Below are 20,079 nucleotides of genomic sequence, written 5' to 3' on the forward strand. Positions count from 1 at the left end.
TATACTGCCAGTTTATATGCTACATATGAATTATAATAAAGGCATTCAAACTTTTATGTTGGCCTCAAAACGTCAAACCACGTTTACGATTATCTAATGAATGGCTGAATTTTCCCTAGAACCTCCTAAGGAAGAACCCAAATGAACAAAACTGTAAACTGGTAACCCTATGTTTTACACACCTAAATTCTGAAGGTATAGCACATTTATTCCTTATCCAAGTAAATATAGTTTATTACAAGCATCACCAGGGAAACACAGAACACTGGTAACCTCTTGCCAGGAATTCCTGACTCCCTCCCACCCCCCAGTCAAAAATCATATAACGTTTATCTGTATTGGGGCTGAAGCTATCTTATCCTTTGCTTTCACTCCCCTGCCATATCACTGCTTTAGTTTTGTTTTTGTTTTTTTTGCCAGTGAGGAAACAATTTTAGCTGTTGCAATTATTTTTATTTAGGGATGTAATCATTTGCAAAACAGCCCGGGCTGTATTAAAAAATGCAAATCACACTCATGGACTGTGAATTGGAAAATTCCACTCCTAAGTCTGGCCCTAGTTAAAGAACAGCACTTCTGGTCAGGAAGTTTACATTTAGCAAGTCTCTTGATTTAATACATTTGGGACATTTGTCCCAGCATCCCTAGTACCATGGTCCATCCTCATAGCCCAGGCCTCTGGAGCTCCAGTCTATCTACTAAAATGGAAAAGAGGGAATATTAACACTTTAATGTATTGAACACCCTTTAATCCCTAATACAATGGTTACAGGAAAAAGTATGGAGGTACAGTAACCTTTAAAATGTGCTCTCCAGTGCTGCAGAAGACCCAAATTTCAGGGTAAAGTGCAGCAATTGCAGGGTGAATGGCATTGCACCAATGGCTAGCCATTCTAGTGATGAGTAAATAGGAAGATGCAAGATGGGGCAAGGCTGGATGTTAGAACCTCGTGGATGTGTCAACATTTGTATTAGAGCGTATACTAGGGTTTGAGGCTTCCTGGTCTCTAGAAAAGGATTATAAGCCTATTTTACTGTTGTAACAAAAATAGCTGGTGTACAGGTGTACGTTAAGTGCGGCATGTAATTTCAACTGTTAACTACAAGATCCAAATTGTTTGATATGTATCTGTACTGTATGTTTTGGCACAGCTCTCCTCCTTTGCAGGAAATTAGCTTCTTTTTATGTCCTGAAAGCTTACGCAAAACCAGAAGAATAGAAGTTCATGTTTTTTCACACAAAGAAATCTGTAAACTGCAGCTGTGAGAAATGACTGGCTAAAACTTCCTTTTTCAAATCCTCGCCCTGAGGCGACATCCTGCACTATAAATTTTCAAGTAGCCAAAGCAGTACAACATGTGAAATAAAAAGTGTTACATGGTGAAATATATCTACAATGATTAACCATAATGATTTCAATGATTTTTAAATCAGTCAACATTTTGAATGACAGCAATGTTCCAGATTAATGTTTGGTCTGAAAAAGTCCTTCGGATTAATAAAAGGTTTCTCCTAGAACAAACACATGAAAATTGTAATTTTCAATATTGTTTACAGCAAAGCTGATTAATCACTCTTTATAATCCCATGATATGTTCACGAATAGATCTAATTATAGAAAGCATTATAATTCAAAAGAAAGAAAGATACTTAAGATTGAATTCTTACATCTCTAATAAGTGTCTCTCCAATAAGCATGGAAAAAACATCAGTAAAAGTAACTGGCTGCCCAGAACTTTTTTTTTTCCACAAAGCTTCAATGTAGCGTTTCACTTTTTGTGGTGTCAGCAAAAGTAGGGGACTGTGACTGACGCTGTTCATAAGCTCCTCATTTATTTCCTTTGGTCCTTTCCTTGGAAAATCCAGATGAGAGTAAAGTGTAGACATATACCTATGGATAAAGCAGTATGGACAAATAAGAACTTCCTAATATCTAAACCCACTTGTGCCAATAAGCAAAATCATTGAAAAGCATGTGCTTTACTAGATATGGGAGGTGATTTTATATATCTGACTTTCTGCCTCTTTTGTACAAAATTACCAAAAAATACAAGGGACATTAGCTGTGTTTAGTTGTAACGAGTACAATTTTTTCTTACTATAAATCAAATTCTTCTGTTATTTTTCTGGGATAAAAAGAAAGAGGTTGAATTACTAAAACTAAGTGGGCTTTTCATTTTGCCTTTTACCTTAGCTTAGGTACTGTGGTAAAAATTCAGCTGGCAAAGAATACCCAATCACATGCAAGATTTTTACTTGAGCATGATTGGATGATAGGAGTCAGCAAAACTTCACCTCATTTGCAAAAGGTAATAGCCAAGTAAATCAACCCCAAACGCTTAAAGTGGTTCTAAAGTCAAAATGTTTTTTTACCTTAATGCATTCCCTGCATGGAGGTGAAAAACATCCCTTTCTATCCCTAAACATTTTACACATGTAAGCATAAGTACAGTAAAATAAAACTAAAAACCTATAAGACAATTAGAGAATCCAGAGAGAGGGGTATGCAAATCTATGTGCTTTTCCAGTAATGCTGTGCTTCTCACAATCCTTTCTTCAACAAAGATTACAGATTTAAACCATTCTTTCTGCTACTGTATGTGCTTTTTCTTTTAATGGAATTTGATTCTGTCAAAGTTCGATAAAGTGACCCCATTAAAAAAAAGCATGTTCACTCCGTTTATATAAAAAAAATAATGAAAATGGCAATGTATTTTGAAATTATACTAATGTGTTAAAATTATATGCGATTACCTGACTTCTGTCATCTGTCCAGTACTGTCCTGGCTGCAGGGCTGCTCCTCTTACTTCCTGGTTTCACAGGAGACACGAAGAGCAGCAGAGGACTTGGGCTTCTGCTGCTCGCAGTCAATTCCTGTGAGTAGGAAGCTGGTGCTTGGTTTGCCAGCACTGTGTATCTATGTATGCACACAGCCCAGCTCTGTAGCACACATGCACAGGTGACCCTTAGCACCCAGCTTACTGAGGAGGCACCCGAAGGAAAAAGACGCAGTGGGGGATCACCAGAGAGGAAGGAAGGGATCATTGCACAGAGCAGTTAAATACATTTTTTTTTTAATTTAAACAAAAAATGTGCCATTAATATTTTGGTAAATTAGATGTAAATTTGAGTGATCGGGCATGTTGGAAATTTTTTGAAAAATGAATTTATAATCAATGATGGGAGAATCGTGCAAGAAATAGCATTGAAAAACTAACAAACAAACCAGATCTGTGACCTGGAAATAAAATAAAATTCTTGGCCAAGAAAATGCTTTTCTGTAGCAACATGTGAAATTGAAGGTTTGGATGGTCGAATTTTGAGATCAATGGTGGCACAGATTACAAAATGCATGAAATTTCTGATTTTCTAAAGAAAATTTGTTTGGAATTCGACCCATGTATGGCCTGCACAAGTCCACGCTTGTGTTGTTCATTGTATTGTAAGAATGCTTTTATGCGTTATTGAACTCACCATGCTTATACTGTAAATTGTGTTGTAAATATTGTTTGGTGTGCTATTTCTTATTTGTAAATACTCCTATATTGATCAGAGTATATTCACATATACACTTAACCTAGTTTAACACTCCCTTTGGTGGTTTGTACAATTGAAACATAGCTCATAATATAAAGCAGATTCTATGCTCCAACAGCATACTCTAGCAGTAGTTTATAACAAAATAATCACATGATATAAGGGGCAGATCCTGTAAAAAAGGGTGTTATCATTTAGGCGTGCTAAGGCAGCATGCTTAAATACAACCTTTGACCTTACTACCATCAAGGAAGTCTCCAAGATCCTCTCTGATGCCCGCCTCACCACCTGCCCCCTCGACCCTATCCCCTCACAACTCCTACGACTTCCTTCATCCTCCATCCTACGCTCCCTCACCCACATCTTCAATCTCTCTCTCTCCTCAGGCACTTTCCCCTCCCCTCTGAAACATGCACACATCACCCCCATACTTAAAAAGCCCTCCCTAGACCCCAATGACCCGAAAAACCTCAGACCCATCTCCCTGCTCCCATTTACATCTAAACTCCTCGAGCGCCTAGTCTACACCCGCCTATGCTCTCACCTCAACGACAACAACCTCCTCGATCCCCTACAGTCCGGCTTCCGTCCCCTACACTCCACCGAAACTGCCTTACTCAAACTCTCCAACGACCTGCTAACCGCCAAAGCTAATGGCCACTATTCAGTGCTCCTACTCCTTGACCTCTCTGCGGCCTTCGACACAGTTGACCACTCCCTCAGCCTCAGAGATTCTGCTCTCTCCTGGCTCTCATCCTACCTGACACAACGCTCCTTCAGCATTACCTATAATGCTACCACCTCCCCATCACTCCCCCTCTCTGTTGGGGTCCCTCAAGGCTCTGTCCTCGGGCCCCTTCTCTTCTCCATCTATACCTCCTCCCTTGGCCAACTCATACACTCTCACGGATTCAACTACCACCTCTATGCCGACGACACACAAATCTCTCTCTCAACCCCCCACCTCACCCCCTTGGTCTCAGCCTGAATCACACACCTACTGAGCGACATATCAGACTGGATGTCACTCCACTTCCTTAAATTGAACCTCTCCAAAACCGAGTTTCTTGTCTTCCCCCCAGCCTGGACACCACCCCCCATTGATTTCTCCGTCACATTCAACAACGCTACCATCAAACCCGCCCTGCAGGCCAGAGTACTTGGTGTAATTCTGGACTCCAACCTATCCTTTCAACCCCAAGTCCAATCTTTAAGAAACTTGTGCAGACTCTACCTCCGCAACATCGCCAAAATCCGCACGTTCCTAACCCCAGAAACCACTAAACAGCTCATCCACTCTCTCATCATATCACGACTCGACTACTGCAACTCCCTCCTCACTGGCCTGCCTCGCCGCTGGCTATCCCCGCTTCAGTCGATCCTGAATACGGCTGCCAGACTCATTCACCTTTCCAACCGCTCTGTCTCCGCCACCCCCCTCTGCCAATCCCTCCACTGGCTTCCGATTGCGCAACGGATCAAATTCAAAATCCTAACGCTGACGTACAAAGCTGTCCACCATACTGCCCCAAACTACATCACTGACCTAATATCCAAGTACCGCCCAGCACGCACACTCCGCTCCTCACAAGACCTCCTTCTCTCTAGTTCCCTGGTCTCCTCCTCCCATGCCCGCCTCCAGGACTTCTCCAGGGTGTCACCCATCCTCTGGAACTCCCTGCCCCAACCCATCAGATTATCACCTACTCTCCTCTCCTTTAGGCACACCCTGAAAACCCATCTCTTCAGGGAAGCCTACCCCACCCCCTGCTAACTTGCCGACCTCCTCCACTCTTCCTACCACTCCATCCCCCACAGCTATCTCCTCCTGTGCCACCATCCCCGTCCCTCCTAGATTGTAAGCTCGAAAGAGCAGGGCCCTCAATCCCCTCATGTTTTGCATTGTATTGGTATTGTTCTGTCACATGTTCTGTCCCCCTTTGTAATGTACAGCGCTGAGCGAACTATTGGTGCTTTATAAATACTGTATAATAATAATAATATAAAGGGTATTAAAAGCTTATTAGTGTGGGTAACAAGCACCTTGTATCTACTACCCCCAAGGAAAGTGCCACAAGATATTAATCCATGGTCATGACCAGCATTGCTGATCCATGAAAAATAACTTTACAGAACATGTGATATTATACGAAAACACACATTTGTATATACTTTTTAAATTTAATTATATTCATAATAATAAAAACATGCAATTTACCATGTAGATCCAGACAATCCAGCAACATATGTTATACATTCTAAAACCCCTGATTCAAACAGGGCTTTCATGACTCCAGAGAAGCCAACCATTGCTCGAAATCCACCTCCAGAGCCTAGAACTGCTATGACAGGCACCTAAAAGATAACAACATTTGTCTCAAAACCCCAAAAACTGCTGTTTACCATATCTTGACCATTCATTTGAGCAGTATATTAACTTCTGCTGGCACATGCATAGGGGCAAATTTCTTGAACAATTATGGAGTCTCATACATAAACAAATTTTATTGGCTCCTGGATTTGGTTCAGCATTAAATAGTTAAAGTGGACCTTTCCCCGCATTCACTAAAAATCACATCAGCAGACAGCTCTTCATGATGATAATCACCTTACATTCTTTAGTTACACCAGTTTTAAAGGCTTAATTTTTTTTCCTAAAATAATAAAACATGGTATACTGTGTAATGATTTCAGCTCCTCCTATACTATGTGTCCCCATAACAAGATGTATGCTATGGGGGCACATATGCAAGTGCACTCCCACGCCCTGCAATGTGTGGTTTGACCCCATCCCCAGACAGGATTTGACTGACAGCAGCTAGAGCCAATTGCTCCTACATCTGCCTCTGTGTCCTGTGAGGAGAGAAACAGAGACCAGCACCGCTGCAAACAGAAACAGAACTGGATGGAGAGAGGGCTCAGGTAAAGTATATTTCCAAGGGGGGTTGATGATACGGCTACTGGGGCAATTTTTACCATATAGCATAGGATGCATTAAGGAAAAACAAAAAAGTCTTGTCTTTAGAATCACTTTTAGCAATCATTTTTGCTTATACATACTATTATTGTTTTTCCACTTCCTGCTGAAATGAGGCATTGGTGAGGTAACCAGGCCCCACAGTGCCATCCTTGGAGATTCCTGTCACATGTGCCTGGTTGCAGGCTCGATTTTGGTTTTAACAGCAAAGCAATCATTTTAGCTTTTATATCTTTCACCATATTTTTGTTGTAAGCATTTGGCATCAACACACAGAAAAATCTGAGGCGATGGAATGGGGATTGTTCAAGGTGGGTAACCGGAACATTCACCACACTCCCCAAAAAGGTTTAGAATAATGTTAGTAAAATTACTGTACAACCAGCTAGTACAGTAAACACATTAAAAAGCAAAAACACAGCACAGGTAAGTAGCTACAACTTTCAGAAGAAAAAAAAAAAAAAAAAGAAGGACATACATCTCTTGAAGCCGAATTCAAGTCTTTGCTTCTTTCAGGTCCCAAAAGCTTCTTGATTCCGTTGAGGACTGTGTTCTTTCTTTTTTGTCGGTAAAGTTTTTCTTGATCACACAAAGCCATGCTGAATCGTAGATCTGTGGACGAGCTTGTGAAAAAAACAAAAAAACAAAAACACAATTTGCTGTTACGCCACCTTTATTATACACAATACATATGATGTAGTGCAATCTATACTCAAAATAGTGTAAGTGTAATATATCATAACATAGTGAAACACGAACATTATAAGAATATACATCCTCTAAATAAAATGCCCATACATTGTAAATAACTAAAAACTAAAATCTCCTCTACTACCGTGCTGTGGGACACATTTTTCTTCACATTCTTAAAAATACAATCTGTGCAACTGAGGCACGCAAGCTATGATCCATGCCAAAGTTGAGGCCACTCTGCAGGACAGTAGATCTCAATTTGAAGCCCTCTGGAGCCCATAGGTAACCCACTTCTTACCCCTTAACTTCGATGGCACACTTGCTTTCATAGTCTTTTAAACCCCCACACATGGTGCTAGGACTACTGCATCTCTCAGTAGATCTAGCCTACCCCAGGGACCACCTTACTCTCCTCCCCCCTTCTTTCCTTCACTGATTTCCCCCACCTTCCTTTCTCTCACCGTCTCTTTGCTAGATTTTTTCACTACTCTTATCACAGTCCACCCCCCTCCTTTTTTCTACCCACCCCTGGCATGTCTTTCAGCTTCTCACTACAGCTTCCATTTTCTATTACACGCTATAACCCTGGCCATTATCACAACCCCTGGCCCGCTCTGGGCACAAGTAGTCAACTGATGCCACCGTTTCTTAATTTTTATCACCATGCAAGGTATAATCGAGTATCTGTATACCACAACCTGTGCTTAAATCCAAGGTACAACACCTAGTTATCTTTCCTTCTCAATTTGCTGGATTCCTCATAGTTTGACATAGTTTATTACTTTTTTTTAACTTGGCTCTACTAGCTTTATGGATGTCTTTGTTGTTCTCTCTCAAATTGCTCATCTTACCCGCTGTACCTACCTAAACCTATGGTACCATTTTGCTGATGACATACTCATGTTACAATAACATTACAATAACATTTTTGAACAAGAAAAATCCAATCTGTGCTGTGCATGCATTCACCAAGTGCTCATACCCTTGCCTAGATCCTTTGACCTAAAATCAAACCAAATCTAGGTCTTATGTGCTTGTTGCTCCAAGATAGGCCTATATAGTTTTATTCCTCCACTGGTCTTTATCCACGCAAAATAATTGGGACCAAAATTGTGGAGATCAAGAGGGATCGAAAGAGAGAACATTAATGTTATATCTTGCAATAATACTACATGATTTAATATTATAATTTGGTAAGTGAAATACCCCTAAATATTATATCTACCCTCATGGATCTGTGTAAAATGAAAATCATAATATACATCATCATTAAAAAAAAATTTAAGCATATTAGCACAATTAAAAATAATAAAAAAAAAAAAAAAAAAATTGGTCAGCACTTAAAATGGACACAATGTAGGAACAAAAAGGAGGGAGGCAAATAAACATTATGAATTACTGAAAAAAAGGGTGGTAGAATTACAAAAAGAAATGCCCACATTTGTTAAATTGTCAAGGGATTTACAAGTCAAAATCCAAAAATGGGACAAAGAAGCACAAAAAAAGAAAAAAAGGAAAACATTTACAGAGACATGGGGGACTTTAAAATGAATGAGGTTTTCAAGTGGCAGGTTAAGATGGAAACAAGTAAAATTCCATCGAATAACACCATACCAGTGATGAACAAAATATAACACCCTCAGATTAAATCATAATCCAAAAATAATTCTGAGAAGTAACCTCCTCTATTTTTCTAACTATAATAATCAGAGACAAGTTCTAATAGTACTTTTAATGTAGATAAGACCCGGTAAGAGCCTTGGAGAAGAAATGGTGAGTATTCTCACAAAAGAAACGGAGGACATGATTAATGGAATAATGGGAGAAAACCTTTTGAGCAATTTGGACCCAGGAGGAATGATACCCGTAATGAAGCACCCCAGTATTGGAAGGGTCAGCCTAGAGGGTATAGGAATAATGTAGAGATGCCAAATAGATTCCACCCATTAGAAAGTAGGTAAGAAAGGGTGGAAGGTTTTTTAAATCAAATCTGATTTTTTCATTAACCATTATTATCCAACATCCCCCACACCTGTAGAAACATTTTAACCACAGAGTCAAGATATTCACATCCTTCTTAGAGGGAGGGGGGAGGGGGGGGGGTCTATGATCCCTGGGGCTATCATATTGCATAATGTGGGTGCCCTACTATATGTAAAAATGGGGCAAGAAGGCAGAACAGAACCCAACGTTCTATTTGTAACATCCCCCAAAGTTTAATAAAGATTTTTTCTATTTCTCTATGTTGGATATTAAAACCCAACATAACTCTAAACTCGTGACTTTGTTTAATCTCTGCTTTTTATCTACCAATAATAACTAACCCTCTATGCATCATTTTGACTAAGTTTCTCTTCCATAATTTGACATTTTTTTAATATACTTTTTCAGGAAAACAATCTACTAAACTTTCAGCTTGTTGGACATGATCCTCCTAAAAGGTGCAGTTCCTTCACAATCTGATGAACTGCCCTTTAGGTATATTATATAATCAATTCTTACAATGACAACTATCAGTTGCTATGTATCCATTCTGATCTGTTGGTTTAGGAAAATTCTGTGCGATAAATTTCTCATCTCATTCAGAAATTTCCAAATCCCCAAAAATTTACTTTAATCTCATTCACTTCCCAAGATAAATGTTATATATCTATTATTGTTATCCAATTTACTCATCAAAGATTTTAAACTCATGTTTTATTATAGTATATAAAGAACCAATGTCCATCATTAAAGGAATGGTTCAGTTTTTTCAAAATTAAAGGGATGGAACTATTGGAATTTTAATTGAAGTGCAAATAAAGGAAGATGAGGGCAGCCGAGGCACAGATCGCAGCAATAAAAAGTGGTAGAATTACAAAAAGAAAACGCCCAAATTTGTTAAATTGTCAGGGGATTTACAAGTCAAAATACAAAAATGGGACAAATATGCACAAGAAGAAGAAAAGGAATAGATTTACACAGACATGGGGGATTTTAAAATGAATGAGGTTTTCAAGTGGCAGGATAAGATAGAAACAAGTGAAATTCCATCGATTAACACCACACCAGTGAGGAACAAAATAGAACACCCTCAGATTTATTATAATCCAAAAAAGAAAAATAGGAGGTTCCTTCTAGGAATTATACTGTAACTATAATAATCAGAGGCAAGTTCCGAACAGTAATTTTAAGGTAGATAAGAACCAGTCTGTGCCTTGGAGAAGAAATGGTGAGCATTCTCATGGAAGAAATGGAGGACGTGATTATTGGAATAATGGCAGACGACCTTCTGAACAATTTGGACCCAGGAGGAATGATACCCGTAATGGAGCGCCATAATGGAAGGGCCCACCTAGAGGGAGGGTATAGGAATAGTGTAGAGATGTCAGATTCTCCCTATTAGAAAACAGGGAAGAAAGACCCAGAGTGAAAGTTTTTTTTATTTTTTAGGAGCCCAGAAAGTCCCCCAATGGGGAGAGACCAGAAAGGGGATACTTTGAAAACAGATCTGGGGGTAGAAGAGGCAGAGAGGAAGGAGGGCAGATAGAATACAAAAGAAGATGATTCCAATGGGGGTGGCAAATATAATTTAAATGGAATTCCTATAAAGGATGAAGAAATTAGAGTATTAGATAAAGGGCTCAAATATGCTCCAGTAAAAAATATGAACAAAATTTATCAATATGTCAACATAAGAGAAATTTGTCAGGTCCCTGAATATAAAAAAGCACATATTAGGCAATCCAATAACCACCTCACAGGCCCCAAGAGAAAGAGTTTGTTTGCAATTACTGCAGGGAACCATTAGTGTTTAACCCCCAAAATTCTGATAATTATATTGAGGTGTTCAGGAATATTGTATGTAATGATCTAGAAAATCTCAAAAGTGGAGAAGGTGCCGAACCCGAATTATATAAAAAGAGGGGAATAGTGGAATCAGAGAAAAATAAAGTAGTTATCCATCCTGCAGGCAAGGGGGTGAAGTTGTAGTAATGAAGAAAGTTGAATACCAAGAAGAGATAGATAGGTTTTTAGCCGAAAGCAACACATAGGTTAGGTCCATACATATTTGGACACAGGCACAATTTTAGATTTTTTTCAGGTATTTACAAAAACATATTCAAGCTATAGTTATATAATGGATATGGGCTGAACATGCACACTCCCAGGGTTAATTTGAGGGTATGTACATCCAATTTAGAGGAAGGGTTTAGAAATTAGAGCCCTTAAGAGTAGCCAGCCATCCCCCCTTTTTCAAGGGACCAAAAGTAATCTGACTATTGAACCAAAAGATGGTTTCATGGCTAGGTGTGGGCTACTTCTTCGTTATTTCTTCATCAATTAAGCAGGTAAAAGATCTAGAGTTGATGCTAAATGTGGAATTTGCATTTGGAATCTATTGCTGTGAACCTACATCATGCGTTCAAAGGAGTTGTCCATGCAAGTGAAACAGGCCATTGTAAGACTTAAAAAATTAAACTAATCCATGAGAGAGATAGCAGCAATATTAGGAGTGGCCAAATCAACAGTTTGGTACATTCTGAGGAAAGAACAACACACTGGTGAGCTCAGCAACATAAAAAGGCATGGATGTTAACGGAAGACAACAGTGGTGGATGATCGCAGGATTCTTTTCTTGGTAAAGAAAAACCCATTCACAACATCCAGACAAGTGAAGGACACTCTCCAGGAATCATAGAAGACTTCACGAGAGCAAGTACAGAGAGTTCACCACAAAAAGGTGCAAACCATTCATAAGCCTGAAGACTAGAAAAGCCAGAGTAGACTTTGCCAAAAAAAATCTAAAAAAGCCAGACCAGTTCTGGAAAAGCATTCTTTGGACGGATGAAACCAAGATTACCCTGTACCAGAATGACGGGAAGAAAAAAAAAAAAAAAAAAAAAGTGTGGAGAAGGCTTGAAACAGCTCATGATCCAAAGCACGCAACGTCGTCTGTAAAACATGGTGGAGGAAGTGTGATGGCATGGGCATGCATAGCTTCCAGTGGCACTGTGTCATTGGTGTTTATTGATGTAACAGAAGACAGAAGCCTGATGAATTCTGCAGTGTTTAGAGATATACTGTCAGCCCAGATTCAGCCAAATGCAGTAAAGTTGATTGGATGGCACTTCACAGTACAGATGGACAATGATCCACACTGCAAAAGCAACCCAGGATCTTTTGAAGGAAAAGAAGTGGAATATTCTGCAATGGCAGAGTCAATCACCTGATCTCAACAAAATTGAGCATGCATTTCACTTGCTAAAGGCAAAACTAAAGGCAGAAAGACCCACAAAGAACAACTGAAGATAGCTGCAGTTAGAGCCTGGCAAAGCATCAGAAAGAAAGGAAACCCAGTCTTTGGTAATGTCCATGGGTTCCAGACTTCAGGCAGTCATTGCAAGTAAAGGATTCTCAACAAAACATTAAAAATAAACATTTTATGATTATATTCATTTGTCCAATTGCATATGAGCCCCTGAAAATGAAGAGAACTGAATAAAAATGGTTGAAGTTCCTAAAATTTGTACTTGATATTTATGTTCAACCCCTTGAATTAAAGCTGAAAGTCTACACTTCAAATTAATTTGGATTGTTTTCATTTTAATTTATTCTGGTGGCATACAGAGTCAAAACTATGAACATTGTGCCTGTGTCCAGATATATATGGACCTAACTGTATCACATTGTTGAAAAAGGACCCTGGACCTATATACAAGAAACATTGAAAAAAATTGATTCAGAAGGGAGGTAAACAGTAAAAAAATTAAATATATAAATCCATCATTTTACAGAACTCCATCATATACATTTTGCCAAAAATAAATAAGAATGTAGGCCACCAGGCAGGCCAATTGTTAATGGCATTGGTTCTGTAACATCTTGTTTTGGAGAAAATATAGATTATATTTTATAGTAATAAGGATCTCCTGCACTACTAATAAGTGATAAATCAAATGTGTGGGAGCTGGTAGCACCTAACCATTACCAAGTGGAAATAATGAATAACTAAATAAAATGATGCAAGGAAAAAATATTGCAGAGTAAATAAATAACACAAGTGACAATTATTCAGTGAATCGATCCTCTCTGGGATCTATAGTGAGTAATAAACGTGATCTCACCTGGTACAAAGCCAGGAACCAGTGACAGCCAACTGTTCAAATAGGACCATAAGTATAGAAAAAATATAAATCACGTGAATCCCTAAAAAGGGATCAATATTTTCATGCAAAACTTGACCACAGAAAATGGCTAAATTAAGCCATATACATACAACAGTGTGACAAAGTGGATCCCTGAATATGGGATCAAATTTTCACAATAGTGACAAGTGCCATAATAGTATATCAAATGCAAAACAAAATGTTTAAAAATGTGGTAAATAATACAATCAACTTAAATAAATCACATGAAATAGTCCACAAAATAAAGAAAAAACAAGTCCAAACAGGTGCTTGAACACCTAAAATATTCCAAACACTTCTACGTGCAAGTGATATTGTGGATGTGCATAACCACCCATGGAAATAATCCATATGTGGCTAAATTGCCCCCTCACCTCCTTGAAGCGACCCTAAAAGGGCCAAAATGCTTTTTAAAATTAAAGCCAGGGATCTTCTATGATGACGCTCCCTCGCATTATGGATACCCATCCAGACTGGATGGGTATCCCTATTGAGGGGGATATCATCAGTCTGGACGGATAGATATTGGAGGATACGTATTGTAGCCAACCATGTTATTTGTTAAAAGCGGACGTTGGTTTGTTAGATACTATGATTGAACATGCGGATGCACTAGCTGCATTGAATTGGGCATTAAATGGGTCAGAACTGCCAAGGAAAACACAAAGTTTCTGTTGAAGTTTTTAGATTTTGGATTAAAACAATTATTTTTTGTATGATAAAAAAATACTTTCTACAAGTTATGGGTGTAGTCATTGCCGCCCGTTTTGCTCCTAGTGTAGCCAATATTTTTATGGCACTCTGGAAGGCAGAAACTGTTTTCAGGAGTAGGCCTCCTGAGCTGAAGTCTTATAAGAGGTTAATTGATAACTTTCTGCCAATTTGGGAAGGAGATGAAAACATATCTTTCATGACTAAATTAGAGAACAATAATAGAAATATAACATCTTGGTAAGTGAATGAGATTACATGTCAATTTTTTGCATTTGCAAAATTCTGTAAGAGATGGTTTAAAAAAATTATTTGTGATAATTTTTTCCAACAGTTTGGATGGGATACATGGCAACTGATATCATTGGAATAGATTATATGATATAACTAAAAGGCAGTTCATCAGATTGCGAAGGAACTGCACCTTTCAGGAGGATTATCTCTAACAAGATGAAATTGTAGTAGATAGTTTTGCTGAAAAAAGGATATGAAAAATGTAAAATTATTGAAGAGAAAAAGTCAAAATTATGGATAGTGTGTTAATATTGGTAGATAAAGAACAGAGGTCAAACAAGGTGATGAGCTTAGAGATATGTTGGATTTTCATATCCAACATAGGGAACCAAAAAAAATATTTATTAAACATTGGGGGATTTTACAGCTAGATAAAAAACTGGGTTGGGTTGGGAGTCCTTGACTCTGTGGTTAAAAGGTTTCTACAGATGTCGGAGATGTTGGGGATGTAGAAGAACTATGGTTAATGAAAAGAAAAGGATTTGATTTTGCGGCCCACATGACAGGGAAAAAAAAAATACATATTGGATGGACTTTATGACATGTAACAGTGAGGGGGTAGCATACATGTTAGAATGCCCAAGCAATACGTAGGTTGTATATCTAGGCAATTACAGGTACAAGTTAGATCACATTAATAATATAAAAGGGGTTAAAAACACATTTGGTCTCAAAACACTTTAGGGATTGCCATAACAGACACTGTAGAGGTATTAAGTTTTGGGCAGAGGAGAAAGTGGAAAAAGCTTTGGAGGGAAAGACATTACATCAGACATTTGAGGGGAAAAAAAAAAAAAAAAAAAGGAAAGAGTCCCATTGGATATATGAAACAAAAGTATTGAGCCAGGAGGTGCTCAACATTAACTTTGATTTAAATGGTTTTATCAGTAATTCATAATGTTTATTTGCCTTCCCCATTTTTGTTCCTGCACTGTATCTATTTATCATTTATAGGTCTAGACCAGTTTATTACTTTTTATTACATTAAAAAAAAAAAAAAACTTAACGAATGTGTATATTATGATTTTTATTTTACAGATTCATGAGGATACATATTATAATTTAGGGCTATTGCATGTACCAAATTATAATATTGAATCATGGAGTATTATTGCAAGATATATAAATCGGTAAAAATTTTAGCACTATATGCAGTCATGACCAAAAATATTGGCACCCCTGCATTTCAGACAAATAATGCACCATTTTGCCCAGAAAATGTTTAGGCATTCAGTTGCTTTTGTTTGTATTGGTATGACACAAAAAAGTTGAGAAACAAAAAGCCAAATCTGACAAGCAAAACCCCAAAAATGGACTGGACAAAATTATTGGCACCCTCAAATTTAATATTTGGTTGCACAACCCTTGGAAAAAATAACTGGAATCAATTGCTTCCTGTAACCACAAATGAGTTTTACACCGCTGTACTAAAAATTTGGACCACTCTTCTTCTGCCAACTTCTCCAGGTCTCACAGATTGGAAGGGTTTCTTTTCCCAACTGCTGCTTTGATATCTCTCCATAGGTGCTCTATGGGATTGAGATCTGAACTCATTGATGGCCAGTTCAGTACTCTCCAGTGCTTTGTCCGAAACCATTTCTGGATGCTTTTTGACATGTGCTTTGGGTCATTGTCCTGCTGTAAGACCCATGACCTCTGGTGGAGACCCAACTTTCTGACACTGGGCCCTACATTGCACCCCAGAATTCTTTGGTAGTCTTCAGATTTTATAATGCCATGCACATGGTCAAGTCATCGAGTGCCTGAAGCATCAAAGCAACCCCAAAACATCAGTGAACCTCCACCATGTTTGACTGTAGGGACTGTATTTTCTTTAAAGGCATTATTGATATTCTGAAAGCAGTAGAATGATGGGCTTTGCCAGAAAGTTGTAATTGTACTTCATCTGTCCACAGTACATTCTTCCAAAAGGATTTGGATTCCTGAGGTAAGTTTTGGAAAACTTCAATCTGGCTTTTTTATGTTTCTGTGTCAGCAGTGGGGTCCTCTTGGGTCTCCTACCATAGTGTCCCTTTTCATTCAGCTGGGGACGTATAGTGTGAGCTGACAGCTGTACCCTGTGCCTGAAGGTCAGCTTGAATTTGTCTAGAAGTTGATTGAGGTGCTTTAGACACCATTTGAACAATCCTTTATTGCAATCTTTGATCAATTTTTCTCTTTTTTCCACATCCAAGGAGATTAGCTACAGTGCCATGGGTTGTAAACATCCTGACAATGTTGCGCACAGTGGACACAGGAGCATTAAGATTTCTGGAGATTGACTTATATAATTATAATATTGAATCCTGGAGTATTAAAAAAATTAAAGGAACACTTTTTAATCAGAGTATATCATCAAAGTCAATTAAACTTCTGGGATATTGATCTGGTCACTTAAGTAGCAGAGGGGAGTTAGTAATCAGTTTCAGTTGCTTTGGTGTTAATGAAATTAACAGGTGCACTAGATGGGCAACAATGAGATGACTCCCACAACAGGAATATGTTTACAGGTGGAGGCCACTGACCTTTTTTTCCCCTACTCCTCTTTTCTGAATTTTTTCACTAGTTTTGCATTTGGCTAGGGTCAGTGTCACTACTGGTAGCATAAGGTGATACCTGGACCCTACAGAGGTTGCACTGGCAGTCTAACTCCTCCAGGATAGCACACCAATATGTGCCATTGCCAGAAGGTTTGCTGTGTCTCCCAGCATGGTCTCAAGAGCATGGAAGAGATTCAAGGATACAGGCAGTTACTCTAGGAGAGTTGGACAGGGCCGTAGAAGGTCCTAAACCCGTCAGGACCAGTATCTGCTCCTTTATGCAAGGAGGAACAGGATGAGCACTGCCAGAGCCCCACAAAACCTCCAGCAGGCCACTGGTGTGAATGTCTCTGACCAATCAGAAACAGATTTCATGTGGGTGGCCTGAGGACCAGATGTCCTCTAGTGGGCCCTGTGCTCACTGCCCGGCACCATGGAGCTTGATTGGCATTTGCCATTGAACACCAGAATTGGCATGTCCGCCAATGGCATCCTGTGCTTTTCACAGATGAGAGCAGGTTCACCCTGAGCAAATTTGACAGATGTGAAAGCCGTGGAGAACATTATGCTGCCTGCAACATTGTTCAGCATGACCCTTTTGGTGGTGGGTCAGTGATGGTCTGGTGAGGCATATGTATGGAGGGATGCACAGACCTCTGCAGGCTAGACAATGGCATCCTGACCGCCATTAGGCATCGGGATGAAATCCTTGGACCCACTGTCAGACCCTACGCTGGGGCAATGAGTCCTGGGTTCCTCTTGATGCACAACAATGCCCAGCCTCATGTGGTGAGACTATGCAAGCAGTTCCTGGAGGATGAGGGAATTGAGACCATTAAATGGCCCCCCACACTCGCCTGACCTAAATCCAATAGAACACCTCTGGGATATCATCTGTCCATCCAACGCCACCAGATTGCACCTCAGACTGTCCAGGAGCTCAGTGATGCCCTGATCCAGATCTGGGAGGAAATACCCCAGGACACCATCTGTCATCTCCATTAGGAGCATGCCCCGACATTTTCATGCAATAATGCATAAGACCTTGATTTTGTATGAGGTCAAAGGATCGAGGTAAGAACATTGAGCACTGGGTGTACATGCACAGCAAAAATTGGAATGTGAAGAAAAGTATTTGTCGTGTTGGAGGAAATTTCAGTTTCCTTTAAAGCATAGTGACCGCTAAATGTAAAGACTCCCTGAGAAGCTTGCTTTTATGTTTTGCCATCAGTTTTCTTACCTAAAATGTAATTTTACAATGTTTAATTTAATAGCATCAGCATTGTAATAGCAACACAAATGATAATTATTTTTGACAATCCAGTATTAATTGACTTAAAAATATCTTCTGATGACGGGAGTGCTGCCTATCTCTTGGCCATCTCTTTCATCAACTTTCTGGATTTCTTGCATGTGTTTTGCAGCTTCTCTCCTCATTCCTTTGGTTTACTTTAAATTTATAAGGCCTACATATTGCCATGGTACCTTGATATCTGCAAGCATATATGATGTGGTGTGTTTTCTGTACTTGCTTTGCTGCTGAAACTCCTCCTCTCAGTACCACTGTAGTTCAGCAGGCAGGCTCTGTGAAATGTATGACACAGCAGTGCCTACTCACAGTGAATATGTGACACAAAATTCAAGAAAGTAAATGTGTGGGATTCTTAAAAAATAAGTTGTCTACTTCAGAATTCAAAGGAAGAGAGGCAGGATAGAAACAGTTGAAATACAATGTGGAAAGAATATATTATTTTACATTTGACTTTGTGACTGTTACATTGTGACTTCAGGTAATCTTTGAAGTATAACTAAACTCATTGATTTAACCGTTTCCCAAAACAGTTACATTGAAGGCATGCTGTGAATAACACTGCCATCAAATAGCTGATGTCTTAACACCAGCACCATGGCAACTGCAAATCAAGCAGAGGCTAAGATGGTAGCTAGCTTGATTGTGAAGAATAGGATGGTTTAGTTCTGCTTTAAGGATTGCTTCCTTTGCCTCATGAAGTATAACCATCCTTTCATTATATATGCATAAAACAAATGAGATGGAAAATAATTTTTATACTATAGGAAATGAAAGTATGAGCCTGTGTTGGCCAAACTACAACACTACCTGAAGCTTAACACCAGAATCTAAAGTTTCCATGCATTGTAATGTAATACAACTGCTCAAAAGTAGTAGGTAAAAATATGTACATACCATTCCTGTAACGAGAATCCTAGAAAAACCTTTGTAACCTAATAAAATAAAGATAATGTAGCCTTTTTATAGTTCTTGTAAGAGAAAAAGTTACAATTATAGCGATCGGAAACAAAAACAGATTTTTTGGTATAAAGTTGCCAAAAACATTCAATTTAACCACTTGCCCCCTAGAGGATTTACCCCCCTTAAAGACCAGGCCACTTTTTGCTACTCGGCACTGCACTAATTCAACTGATAATTGCGCGGTCATGCAATGCTGTACCCAAACAAAATTTATGTCCTTTTATTCCCACACAAATAGAGCTTTCTTTTGGTGGTATTTGATCATCTGTGTGCTTTTTATTTTTTGCGCTATAAACAAAAAAAGACAGAAAATTTTGAAGAACAATAATTTACTTTTTGCTATAAAAAATATATAGTAAACTCAAAGTTAGTTATAAATTTAGGCCAAAATGTATTCTTCTACATGTTTTTGGTAAAAACAAAACCAATAAGTATATTGATTGCTTTGTGTGAACGTTATAGCGTCTACAAACTATGGTATAGATACTGTAATTTACACCATTTTTTTGCTATACAGCACTGCACTAGTTTAACTGACAATTGCGCGGTCATGCAACACGGTACATATATTAAATTTATGTCCTTTTTTCAAACAAATAGAGCTTTCTTTTGGTGGTATTTGATCACCTGTGTGCTTTTTATTTTTGGCACTGTAAACAAAAAAATTTGAGAAAAAAAAAAAGATTTTCTCATTTCTGTGATAAAAAAAAATCCAAAAAAACCAAAAAAAGTCATCATAAATTTAGGCCAAAATGTATTCTACTCCATGTTTTGGTTTAAAAAAATCCCAATAAGTGTATATTGGATTGCTTTGTGTGAAAGTTATAGCATCTACAGACTATGGTATAGATAATGGAATTTACACAGCTTTTACTTTCCTTCT

At 38.6% G+C, this 20,079-nt stretch overlaps 1 protein-coding gene across 2 annotated transcripts in view; it reads right to left on the reverse strand.

Moving 5' to 3' along the window:
* Nucleotides 1–20,079, reverse strand: part of PLA2G4A (phospholipase A2 group IVA) — a 237,517-nt gene that overhangs the window by 96,784 nt on the left and 120,654 nt on the right. Inside the window, exons 7-10 of one of the 2 annotated variants that reach the window (XM_089692650.1) lie at nucleotides 19,131–19,168; nucleotides 6,995–7,139; nucleotides 5,758–5,894; nucleotides 1,670–1,892 (exon numbers count right to left, since the gene is read on the reverse strand). In XM_089692650.1, the coding sequence (XP_089548776.1) occupies nucleotides 1,670–1,892; nucleotides 5,758–5,894; nucleotides 6,995–7,139; nucleotides 19,131–19,168 (543 nt within the window). The remainder of the gene's footprint in view (nucleotides 1–1,669; nucleotides 1,893–5,757; nucleotides 5,895–6,994; nucleotides 7,140–19,130; nucleotides 19,169–20,079) is intronic. The other variant, XM_089692651.1, reaches the window with a different exon arrangement.

This window comes from Staurois parvus, unplaced genomic scaffold, assembly GCF_062004578.1.
Source record: "Staurois parvus isolate SC_StPar_1 unplaced genomic scaffold, SC_StPar_1.0 ptg000597l, whole genome shotgun sequence".
Taxonomy (NCBI): Eukaryota; Metazoa; Chordata; class Amphibia; order Anura; family Ranidae; genus Staurois; species Staurois parvus.